The 13,512-nt window shown below is 37.9% G+C and overlaps 1 protein-coding gene across 1 annotated transcript in view; it reads right to left on the reverse strand.

Annotated features, from left to right (window-relative positions):
* Positions 1 to 13,512, reverse strand: part of LOC139719011 (receptor-type tyrosine-protein phosphatase F-like) — a 116,446-nt gene extending 102,934 nt beyond the window's left edge. Inside the window, exons 1-4 of the mRNA XM_071630453.1 lie at positions 13,300 to 13,512; positions 9,585 to 9,929; positions 8,264 to 8,515; positions 300 to 440 (exon numbers count right to left, since the gene is read on the reverse strand). Of these exons, the coding sequence (XP_071486554.1) occupies positions 300 to 440; positions 8,264 to 8,515; positions 9,585 to 9,929; positions 13,300 to 13,369 (808 nt within the window). The 5' untranslated portion in view covers positions 13,370 to 13,512. The remainder of the gene's footprint in view (positions 1 to 299; positions 441 to 8,263; positions 8,516 to 9,584; positions 9,930 to 13,299) is intronic.

Below are 13,512 nucleotides of genomic sequence, written 5' to 3' on the forward strand. Positions count from 1 at the left end.
ATCATTAGAAAACAGTACTAATTTCATTCAAATTGCTTGTTTATGCAGTGGTATAGGCAGCAATTACAAGCTGGACTTAACTAGTCTCCCATATTTGATGCTTCATTTAATTATTGTTTTAGGCATAATCTTTTTCTCTCACAATAGTACATTAGAAGCTGGACAGTCGTTCTCAGAAAATTACTACGGAATTATTGAGTTGATATCTAATTGTTATGGCATTAAGAACATTTCTGGACTTCTTTGTTTGTTCAAACAATCCGGAAGAGCCCAGAGGAGAAAGGTAATTGAATTCATACCTTGACACTGGGGACCATACCAGCCTGTATCACAACCTCCTTGACCGTCACATGAACCAGTTACTGGGTCACATTGGTTGGATGACGCACTACAGTGACACGTCTGGGTGCAGTCCGCACCATACGTACCGGCAGCACATCCTGATTTTTTTTTTTCAAACAAATTCAAAAAAAAATTGATAAGTTCCATTAACCTCATATTACTATGTAGCATCTTCTGAAGCTCAGCAAATACAGCAAATCAATGTGTGCGTTCAACAAAAATCAATAACAGAGTCCATGTGTATAGAGATATCAGTGAAACTGGCGGGCGTGCAACATACACTACTAGTGTCGCCAAGGTCAGAAACTAAAATCTTAATTATCTATGTAATCTTTATTTTAGTCTAAGTAACACTTGGCCGTAGCAAAACATAGTATTATATTAAAAACAGACTTGCTTAACCTCTAAAAGCATGAGTTTACATAACTTCAACAATGTTTTCCCACATGGCAGTCATAAGGCAGTAGGCCTAATTAGATAGTTTCATGACATCTGCTCCTGCGACAATTGCTCCCATGAACTACTTGTACGATAAACCAAACATAAATTCTACCCACAACATGACCCTGACCCCAATCCTAATCCTTACATCAAACTAAACCTAAAAAACTATCACAATTCTAATCCAAATCCAGAGTACTGGGGAAAGTGTAGGAGCAATTGTCGCAGGAGCAGATGTTATGTCACCAATTAGACAAAATGCACAAATTTCTTTCATTCATAGTCATGACGCGAAAGCCAAGTGAAATGCACCGAAAAAAGCGGAAAGTCACTACAGATCTGTCTCTTACCTGTACTGCAGTCCAGTCCCGACCAACCAGCAGCGCAGTGGCATCCGTACGGGTCTGGAAGGCAGAATAGTGCCCTCTGACAGTCGCTGCTAGGGGAGCTCATATCCGTGCATGAAACTGAGCATTTTTTCCCCACATAGCCGGACAGACATGCTGTCATGAATGAAATGATCACATTATGGTCATAAGCATGTGAATTCAAACTACATGTATCATTCACATAGACTTCAATTGTTGCAGTATGACCGAAGTTGCATGCTTGCTTGGCAGAATAGATTCGTGACTTGATGGAAGGAAAGAACTGGCTATACTTACTGTCAAACACACAGAGAAAAGAAAATTGCATGTTCCCTAACAAATGAAAATGTAGCATTTTGTAACAATTAAAAAAAAACACGTTGTTACATTTGTTATTGAATCGATATTTTACAACGATGTATTAGATGTCACGAAGTTTTAGAGCACATAGTTAGTGCTGTGCTCGATTTTATGTGCGTCCTCCCTTAAAATGTTCTCCCATAGTGGGGAAAACTTTAATTTATGAAAACAAGGCCCATTACTATACAATTTGAACCATAAGACAGATGATAGCCTTCTCGCAATTGGTAGAACACACTCTTTATATATATATATGTATTTTTTTTACAAAAGTTAAAAAAGAAATTTGCGATGTACAAAATTGACAAATTGCCCTACATCAACGTTAATATCTCGACGGAAGAATTTCATGAATTTGAATAATTTGCGATATGTACAAAATGTTGCATTGATTTGGAAGCAGCACGTCAGACACGCATTATCAAAGTATACGCACTGCCCACATGAGGCGCAAAACCAGCTGCCTTGCATGGTGTAGGCTCCCAGATGCCGAGTACAAAGAAAACAGGTTCATGGGAACTGGAGATTGATACATGTATATGTTCATAGTCGCAGGGAACTTCAGTGAAACTCATATGACAAAAGGTTGATAAATCTTTTGTTCTAATTCTTTGGTATGTAATGCTATTTCGGGAGAGGTTTGATCTGATTTAATTTGATTTATTTATTCTCTGTTGTGACCCTGCACCACAAAACCAACAAAAAGTCGCCAGACATAACTTTTTAGTTAAGGTCAGATTCTAAAAGAACAGACTCGAAGCTTTACAATGGTATTATAACTCAATCCAATGGACTCTCCTTGGAAAGAAAATATACACTCTGGATAATGTGAACTGAGAAAAGAGGCTCTAAAGAACAGGGTCTATTCAAGCGCTTAATCTTTAGCAAACCGCGCTAGCTGTGCGATGAATGCAACTAATAACAGGATGATAACCACCAGAGCAACAACAATGAAGGGATTATCAGATTAAGCTGAATTTATGCCTGCTTTATCAACACATTCTTTTCATGATCAAATCCAACTTTCAAAGCAGTGGCGTCATCCTTTCTAAAGTTATTGGAGTTCAAAGTGATGAGCATGGACAGGGTTTTTAAGAAAAGAGGACTCTTCGAGTAACACCTAATCACACTATTATATCAAAACGGGTTCGAGAAAAACTGCTAAAAAACAATTTTCATTTTGTTTTATGATCCCAAATTTCATTATAATGAGAAGAAGACTTACGCTTTCAGAAAATATGAAAAGGTCAAGACTGGCTAGGTTGACCTGTTTCACCTATATTCAGCTCTCACACATAATCAGTGCGTGCGACTTTTTGTTTGTTTTGTGACATACGGTCACATTTACATTTTTAATCAAGAAAATCAACGTACAAATATGATACGCATTATAGCTAATTTCTACAATTTCAACAATTTCCATTACACATAGCCCTACACCTGTGACATTATCATTATTGCGCCCACAGTCGTCTATGTCTCTGGGCTCAAGACATCCGTCGAATGCATAAATCACTCTCTACAAACAGTTGGTTAAGGGAGCGTTTTATATGTTTTCAACAGCTAGACAGACTTTAATATCCATCTATATTAGATGGCTTAGACAGTTTCTGGTATGTGATTGGTCGAGAGTTCGTCACATGATAGTATTTGCGAAGATCGCAAATGTTGTATTTTCCCAGCTCGTTATATTGACCACCTGGTCAAATGAATATATTTTTTTCATGTGTGTCGCCCTCTTACGGTTGAAATATGAACAGTTACACCAATATAAGGGTGCGGGACCACATCGGTAACCGGGAGGAGCAAAAGATTACTATCGATAACTGCAGTCTGGAACGATATAATCTGTTTCCACCCATCCCCTCCCCTCCTCCCCCCATCCGGCCTCCCACGATACTGCCAGTACGTGAGAGAGTAGACGGCACGGCGCGGCGCGGAGTAGCGTTATGCGCTAGGAGGCCTGCCTGGGTAGAATTCGGAAAGCTAAACGTTACGTAGGCTACAGTGTAATAACCAAAGAGTAGGCCTATTGGTAGGCCTATTGGTAGGCCTAATAACGTAGGTACCGTACCCAATGTACCGTTTCCGTATGCGCGTATCATTCGGCCCGCGAAGTTTGGATTCACACTTCAAAATGGAACCCCGTTTTGTCTATAATAGACGACGACGAGCTCGATAAGATTATGGAGGATAGGGATTCTAACTCCACTAAACATGTCCTAAAACAAGCGAGTTAATAGTCTAGAGACATTTTGTTCAGTTCAGTTCTTTAATAGAACGAGGGCAATTCATTCATTGTCAGTGTAACGTTAGGCCTGCATTGACGTTAGGCCCTAGTGTAGAACATCTGCTGATCTTTAGGACCTCTGAGCCTAATTTAACTATAAAGCGTCGCGTCGTTACTAGACTTGAGCATATCAAGAGTAGGGCCTAGGACCTACTGTCGTTAGAGGACATGAGCCTAACTTACTGTTACGTGCTACACAGCCCAGTTGCCGCTGTACAAAATCGCGACAGAGTGCACACAGTGTCTGGTCGGGCTATTATGAGCGTATACTAAACGGTTATGCGTCGTGTATAGGTGTAGGCTCTTCTGTAAAGCGTAATCAAGGGCAAGGCCATCTAATGTAACAGATATCGACTGATAGGGGGTGGAATGTAACAATCTTTTGAACGCTAGGGAGTTATATTATCCCTCGTGATCAAAATAATACTAGTAATCCCTTGGGAAAATATAACTCCCTGCCGGTCCAAAGAATGTTATATTCCATCCCGTACCAGTCAATATCTGTTTAATCTATATCATATATATATATATATATATATATATATATATATATGAGATTAAAACCTAAAATGGCATTAAAACGCTTTATCCTGGCGAGGAAAGCGCATGTTTGTTTGTTTGTTTGTCTTTTGTCTTGTTTCAAAAACATGCGCTTTCCTCGCCAGGATAAAGCGTTTTAATGCCATTTTAGGTTTCAATCTCATATATATATATATATATATATATATATATATTATATATAGATTATACAGATATTGACTGGTACGGGATATATGAAGAATTTGTTTGCAAAAACCGATAAGTCCATTTTTGAAGATTTTGAAGTACGGTCTCTGTCATAAAGGACAAAAAAAAATGATACCTTTTGAATGATATATTGGTCACTACAAATAAAGGTACATTCTTGAAGTTATAGTGAAAAGAAGCAAAAATTTTCTTATTATTCTCTTTATTTTTCTTGACCTTCAATCGCAAATATCTCCATTTCGCAAATATGGACTTATCGGTTTTTGCAAACAAACTCTTCATATAGTTTTCTTGAATGATTCACTTCGTCTATACCGATTTCAGTATATGTCAGTCTCACATCTTTTTTGTAGGTTTGTTATACGTGTACCGGTATGTGAATTGTATGAAGGCTATTGTAGTCCAGGGGTTTTTCATGTAACTGTACACAGGGCTCCTTTGGAAAGCCGTTGAGAATCCGAGGGGACGGATACATGTATATCCGTCTCAAATAAAAATAAAAGATGGATGCGCATATTAGTGTTCAAAGACATAATACACTTACCCGTTTCACAATGATCGCCCATAAATCCTGGAGGACAAACACAGCGCCCGCTAGTGTCGTCACAGATGCCTCCATTGTAGCACGTCGGGCAGGTATATTGACAAATGGGCCCCCAAAGGTTATCGAGACATCCTGGTTTTAGAAAATAAATACGATAACAGTTTTAAAGAGGACACCATAAAGTCAAAAGTAACATTCCATATCCATTTTCTTCATGACGATATTATTTTCAGTTACATTTTCTCTCATAAATCACATGATTGCAGCTGCTGGGAATTCTATTTTCTATAATAGCGTTTTTCTTCGAAATCCCAATAAAAAAGCCATTGAGATTGTATTGGTATTGTAGCTTTTAGAGTATGAAAAGGAGAATAAAGATAACCAATGTGATCCCATGTAAATCTCTTTTTGTGTAAACAGGGAAGCTAATATATGGAAATTTAATTCATTCTTTCATGGTATCAGTTACGATGTAGCACCAGATATGAGTGAACCTTTGTTCGGAATAGACAAACACTGGTAATAGTGTTCATTACGTCACTTTCCTCAGTGTCATAATGATATGCATATTAGAAGAAACAGGAATCGCTAGAAGACTCAGTGCAGCGAAAGACCGATTTGTCGCTTGCTCGGTCGCCGCTAACATTTTGGCACCGTCAAGCAGGCTGCAAAACCCCAGCGACTGCCAAGCGATTACCTGTCAATTTTCCGTCGGCTACCGGTCAATTTTAGGCATTTTGCGAGTTCCAGCAGTCATCGAGCAATTTCCCACCGGAAACTGGACGATTTCCTGCCGTCCACCGGCTTTTTTTTTTGTTTTTGTCGAAATCACTCGGCAACCGACCGGCGATAGATAGGTCATCTGCAGATGTCCCATAGGCGAACCGGTGCGCCGCGGCGGCGCGGCGGCAGCTCTGTGCCTCAAATTTCTTACGATCTACCTGGGTATATACCTATGTGACTGGATCATAAACAACAACGCTTTTGCTTTCTATCTGACAGCACAACAAGGTCTACGATACTCTTAATTCTACCTCAACGACCACGACAGCGAGGTTCTCAAGCCCAGTACTTTTGTGAAAACAGGAATACATGAAAGCCTCTATGCAAATTAATTTCCTTCAACCTCATTATTCTCAAAATGGAATTCAATTTGCCATAAAGCTTTATAATTTGTAAAGAAAACGTTTTCTTCTTTTTTTGTAAGTTAGGGTAGGTATGTTAATGCGTACAGATTGTTTTTTGTGTTGTAAGGTTGCATCAATTTTTGTTTTATTTTGTTTAGTGTCATTTGCCAAATATGCTTTTGTGATAACATTGTAAAATGGTAAGAGACATTGTAAAGCGCATAATATGGAACATTGGTTTGTTGTATGTGCTATATTCATCCAACAAAAAAGCAAAGACCTTTTGAAGTTCATATTTCCCGTATTAGACTTTGATAAAAATCATTGTAGCATATTATGCCATTCTAAAGGTAATTTAATTGGCTGTCACCCTGGTAGGGTACAAAGGCAAACTTTACACATGAGTGTACATATTCGTTTTTGTCCTCCCACGTACACAAGTAAAATTTGCAGAAAATCTACATTTTTCATTTCTTTGAAAATACCATTCAAGACAGCAATGATGACAAAAGGCTAATCTAAAAGAATTACAGACATGAATGACATGGCAAAAATAATTTTTCGTTCCATTGTACCTCTTTATGACCTCAAACAAAAACTAAGAGGGATACTAAATGGAGGAAATAGGAATTTTCTGTCAACACAAACTCAAATGATAGACAGATTCTTTTGTTTTTCATTCCATTCTTTTAATTCAGGATCTAAGAATTCAGAAGAGAACTTCAAGGACCAAATTTTCAATTATCTTTATTTGCAGTAACATTTGAAATTTCCACCATTTTTGTTGATGTTGCTTCGTCTTTAATTTTATTTGAAATGAAATTTGACGGAGGATTCTTCACTTTTCCTAAATCATCTTTTAGCCTTTATTTACGTTTGATGGTTACAATGACATTGACGAGATCATAGTTTTTGTTGTTGTTGTTGTGTTTTTTTTTTTGGGGGGGGGAGGATGTTATTTGTGTTTCTTAGGTGAATTTTTGCCTGTTTTGTAGAAGAAAGAATCTAATTTGTTCACTCATGCATACAATTTCCCTTATTAATGATTGTCAATCAAATAACCTTTAAGATGATATACAAAACATTACCTTTAAGCCATACATTCTATGAGGAATGTGAACTTGAAATATGTTTATTTTTTTGCTGAGTGTAGAAGCTTAATTATAGATTGATTAATGAAATCAAAACTAAAAGAAAATGATTTAATTACACCTCAGCTATTTGAAACCAAGGATAAATAACAGGTAGAAATTAGAAAATTAAATGAAAGGAGGAAATCCAAAGATGAAAAGAATGTAATCATTCCTTTATTTTTACTGTATTTTTATTCCTAAGTTTATGTTATAATTTTATTCTCAGCGACTTTTTTCATAAATTACAATTTCATTCAATAGGCTAAACTAAATTTTGAATAACAATACGTTACTATGTCTACATAACAACCCTAAATTTCTAGCTTTCATCTCATCAGCTCCAGAGTAGTTGTCAGTGTCTTCCCTGTCCCCCATGTTGATAGCCGAGTCCTATTCTGTGTGGGCTACCTGAAAATGTCAGATCAGGGAGATGGGAAGAGAACCTTGCAGCTACATGTTTCTTCTTTCAAGGAGAGATGTTGATGAAGTTTCCATGCCTCTCTGTATCCCTCCCCTACCTCTTCCTTAGTGCCCTGGCTCCTCTTCCTCATCTGGTCCCTTCGTTTTCTTCTATCATTTTATTTTTACTATTTTTGTCCCTAATATCGCTCGCCAGCGACCGCTCGATTAGGTCGGTGCCTGGAGGTTGCCCCTCGGACACCAAGAGTGTTTTTTTTTTCTTTTGCTTTTTTTTTTCACCAGGGGGTGAAAACTGGTCGGTCGCCGCGGACACGTTGGCGTAGAGACTAACCGATAACCTAGAAATCAGTTGTGCCTAGTCAGTCACTGGTTGATGCTCGACCAAAAATTAGAATTTGGGGGGAATTTTGGGGGTTGTGACCGGAATCATGGTTTTTGTGACTTCTGCAGCGTTTCCTCTCTTTTTAAAGTATGATTGTATGCCTATTTACCTCGAACTATCAGCCTAATGAATCCACCTCTCTCCGGCATGTTGCTGTAGTAGTAGTGATGTATTCCAGCCATTGATTTGCTTGCCCTGCTGATGTTCAGTTGGTTAGCTTGCACAGAAGCGGAAAGGTCTGTTTGACCGTTGAGCATCCAGACGAGTGAGCCTGTACCAGCTCCTGTCCCAGCGTTCATAACGAGACGTACTTCTTCGTCAATACTGGCAGTTACCGTCAATTTATCGGGGGTGAAATTGGCTGCGCATTAATAATATGTGGACAAGAAGATACCCAATAAGTTAATCATTCAAGACTGGAGGAAAAACAATAAAAAAATCTCTCAATTTCATTTTATGGGCAAATTATGACATCGACATGCCTTCCAACTACACACACAAAAAAGAGAAGAATGACACAAGAAATGCATTGTATCATCAATTTGTTGGAGATGGAATAAAGCAACTTGAACTTGAAATACGTTGATTTACTCGAGCTTGGTTGCGAAACGAAAGTGCCACAAGGCCGGTCATTACACTTTACTAACGAAAAGTCAAAAGCAAAATTACCCCCCTCCCCCGGTCAAGTGTACGCTTTCAACAAGACATTTGATTATGATCTGCTCCATCATTCAACATAATGAGGAATATGGCACCCTTAGGAGAAGAGGCTCATTGAAACAGTATACTTAGAGTGGAAGATCTCAATGAAATTGAACTTCCCGTGTTGTTTCGTTTTTTCACCTCCCTGGTTACATGCACGTCATTCATCTACTTAAATGCCTATTACAGTTGTGAATCAAAAAGAGTAAAAACGTCACGGTCTCTATGTACGTGATATCCAATGCAAAATATATCATTCACTGAAGGAATCATGATATGTAGGCACCCTTAGGCAGTGACAAACACTATGACGTTCAAGTTACATCTGTGAATATCATATCACATCTGTGACGCTTTTGAAACTGTCCTTTCTGTTGTCCATATCGGCTTGTTTTATAGCCACACACACACTACAAAAGAAGAAGAAGAAGAAGAAGAAGAAGAAGAAGAAGAAGAAGAAAAGAGCTATTTCCCTGCTTTATCCCAACAGCAGCATCTACGATGATTTTGCTCTTCTAACATGTTTTTTTTTTGTAATTCAATTTCTCGAAAATTACGGCGACTTTGATGACTTTAAGGACTCACGGACTTTAAGGGCTCAAATACTCAATCTGAATTTGCAAGCTAGAGATCTTTAGTTGCTACAGGACATTTTGTCCTTTTTGTTGCCCACCGATGATAGGAGGGAAAACTGACCATCGTAAATACAAAGGGATAGAATAGTTTACCGTCCGAACGCATTAACAGAGTCGTAGCGGATGTTGTCCAATTGTACCGTTCAGCTCGACATGAGTAAGCCCCGAAGTTGTCTCCAGCATCAACAGGTAAGGTGACCTTTGCCGAAGAGGTGAGGTAGCTTTGGATATTTGAACCCGATGGTAACTGACACGAGGAGACGTCATCATCGTAAGAACACCAGCTTGTCACATCTGACCCCGAGGTCAAGTCTATTGACCTCTGAAAGGTCAGTGTACTTGTCATGTCAGCACCGCTCAGAATAGCAGCAAATGAAGCGGGCTGACTGGGATCAAAGGTTGGGTTGAAATTGACACATGTCATGTCCAGTATGTTCCCTGTTAGAAGAAACAAAAGTTCATGTAAGACAAAATGTTTATACGAAATCAGGGTATCGTTCCAAAATTTCCCCTATGATAAACTTGCATACATGTTGTTCCCTGTCATATGTAACAAAGGTTCATGAAAGACATAAATCTATACGAGATCAGGTTTTGGTTCTAGAATATCCCCAAATATATACAATAAATTACGTCTTTGAACACCAGCACTGTCAATATTATTATTATCTTTTGAACGGTCTGTACAAATTTGTTTAAAATTGAGGGCTGTGTTCTAGTAAACTTTCTGCATTCAGTGAATTCTTTATTCTGTATTCTGAGTTGTCTCCCTTTCACGTCTCTTAATAGACAGTGAAGCCCTATTTTGCCATTTACAACTCGCAAAAACGAGGTAATCCCACCAAACAGACACCCACGAGTCATACAACTCACGAGTTCGACATTGGAAAAAAAAAAGGTCCATGAGTCTTACAGCCCACAAGTCATTCAGACCACGAGTTCGACATTGGGTGAAAACAGCACATGAGTTCGACATTACAACTCAAGGCCTATGTGTCGGTCTCGTATATCAGGCCTTGTTTTCTTAGTCTCGAACCTCGAGCTTTATGACTAGTAGGCCGTATGACTCATGGACTGTATGAATTGTGGCGATACTTTCATGTTGAATGTTCCTGTAGACAAATTAAATTTGCTGATTATATCTTTTTTTATTTGGGGGGGGGGGGGATTGATGTATATAAACCAGGGGTTAGCAAGAAATGGGAACAAAGAATCAAGGCTAATTTTATATCAATAAAAGATCCCACAAACTTAGTGATTACGATAACAGAACAGTAATAGCTTATGCTTATAGGCTACATGACGTTACGGTAATGAAGAATGGTGAAATTTGGTGATTTATGATTATTGTTCATTATAATCCGTATGTTATCTTCCCCAGTAGAAAGGAGCAAAGGGGGGGGGGGGACAGAGATCGGAAATATAAAAAGGTATAAAATAGGTAAAAACATACTAGTGAATATCTTCTTGAAAGTATGCAGAAAAAACATCATAGCGAGGATGTTGGAACATTCCGACGAAAAAAGCCTGAAAAGTATGACTTACTTTTTAGAATTTAAGTAGAAATAAGCTACGTAATTTTTCCCTATTTTGATTTCATTTGATTTATTCACCAAGTGCTTAAACATAATTGTATCATATCACGCAAAAATGTGCATAGTTTGTACATGGAATTATGTCATACATACTTTGTGTGGATCGTCATTAGCTATGAAAAGCTTGTCTGGAACGTACAGTAGGTATAACGTACACAAAATTATGTACATATACGTTACACAAAGAAGTTAAAAATAGTTAGGGATATAAGAGAACGAGAGAGGAATGAAGAAAGATCGAGAGGAAAATAAGAATGAAGAGGGATATCATGATGGTTAAAGGTATACAAAAGTGATAACTCTGGTAACATAACATGGGAAGACTCGTTGATATGTCAACTTGATGAACGCAAAACAAAATTTTGTTTTGTTTTGTTTTGTTTGGCACGGTAGTATTTCACGAGAAAGAGAATTCCAGATGTGAGGACCAGCATGTCGTATGGATTGGTGGGCAAGAGCTGTTCTTCGATTTAGTAAAGTGCACGTTTATAAAGGTTCTGGTTGAATTGGATAACTATGAATAGGTGAGTTTATTAATAGAGAGGGACATGTTTAACATATTGGTGGGGAGTTCGTGGATATAGAATTAGACAGTCATTACTTTTACTGTAATTACACAGATTAGACAACAGGAAGATAAGTCACATCTGAGACAGAAAATGTGACGGACATGATGATTCCATATTTTGTAAGTGATTTTTGTTATTTGAATCCCTGCCACATTTTACAGACCTTGTGCAAACCATCGTATATAGCTATAGATATCTCCAAAAGTGTCCCTTGCATCTAGAAATAAATATCTACCGGTATGATATCCACCTTTAGCTATGCTCATCCGTGTAACACTGTTCTAATGATATTATATGAATATTTCATGCAATAAAAGTCCATTAGGGTATTTATTAAGCTTTGTCCAACCTTTGCATAATGATAAAATGAAAGTCAATCTAGTTATTGATATCACCAAGATATGGAGGCGCACATAGCCAGTTATTTATCATTGTATCACTGTATCATATGTATTTTCTTCTTCTTCTTCTTCTTATGTTATTGTTAAATATGTTGGTTTTGTTCATGTTATTGTGTTTTCTAGCCTTCTGTATGAATAGCACCAGTGCGCTTAGAAACGCCAGTATGAAGCACCTTATGAATGCAACTATTATAATTATTATTGTTGTTATCAAGAGTGGATATTTACGGACGCGACGCTGAATCTGATACTAATCCTGTATCTTCCATTCGATGTTCTGCTTGAAGCAATTCTTCGTCGTCTCTAATACTCAGTAAATGATATTTTGTCTGTCCATCTTCGTTCGCCGCGAATCCCACGTGACTTTGGAGCAACATTTAGTTGTTTAGGTTAACAAAAAAGACACACCCATGGGGTTACCCATGCATTATCAAAAATGTTTTCAGATGGTCAAGTTTCCTCCTATTCCTGTGATAGCATATCCGGATTAAGATAACTACTTGTATAATCATTAAAAAAAAAATGTGAGTCATTATACGCTAAAAGTCAGAAATTAAATAAAAATGAGGCTCTCGTAATGAGGACCAATGATGGAGTCATCCTCATGAAATTCGATATGAACAACAATCCCGTGCACATTCAGGATATCAGGACAGTTATGATTTAGTCCCGACAAGAATTTATTCATTTCATTGCCCTTCTCACAGAGCTCGTCGTATAGCTCAGCAAATTTCGACTGTTTGGACTTCAGATAGGTTGTGTAATGTCTTCATCTGTGTCAATGTGGAAGTTAGGTAAATTATATTACACATGTGCTGTAACGTATCGCAATTTATATAAGAAGCCATACAATATCTTTATGAATTTGGATAACACATATTATGTTGAGGACAAGTGCATGATCGACTGGATAAATAGAAATTCTTCCCGCAGACCATAGGCAATACCTCATTGCGTCTTATATGCATAATTCATGTAGATTTATCCTGTTTCTCTAAATCTCATTACACGTAGTATCCAAAATGGTGCTATTCTATCATTAAAAAAAAAATACGCACAAGCATTGGACATAGACATGATGTATTTCAATATACCGTTGCTTTCGTTTTGATTCGCTCTTCTTGTGCGATTTTGACACTCGTTGCCTCTAGCTGCAATCCATCCTCACAAAACGTGTCAACGTGAAAATTTGATATTACGCTATCCCCAGCGTACTGCGCCAAATTAACATCACAAAACTTACCGCAAACTGCCACGTTCATGCCGATGATGATTGCACATCGAAGCGCTAATATTCGGGATCGTAGTTCCATTCTTGTGACCCATTCAATGACTCCACGTTTTGCCCGGAATACTGTAATTTCTCCGCAGTAAGAATTACTCCATGCGACCGAAAGAAAAGGATCACGCACATATGAAAATGATTGTCTTCTCTGTCATTCCTGCATTTCTTATG

Source organism: Diadema antillarum, unplaced genomic scaffold (assembly GCF_040938485.1).
Source record: "Diadema antillarum isolate AM-2024a unplaced genomic scaffold, OU_Dant_1.0 scf00000103, whole genome shotgun sequence".
Lineage (NCBI taxonomy): Eukaryota > Metazoa > Echinodermata > Echinoidea > Diadematoida > Diadematidae > Diadema > Diadema antillarum.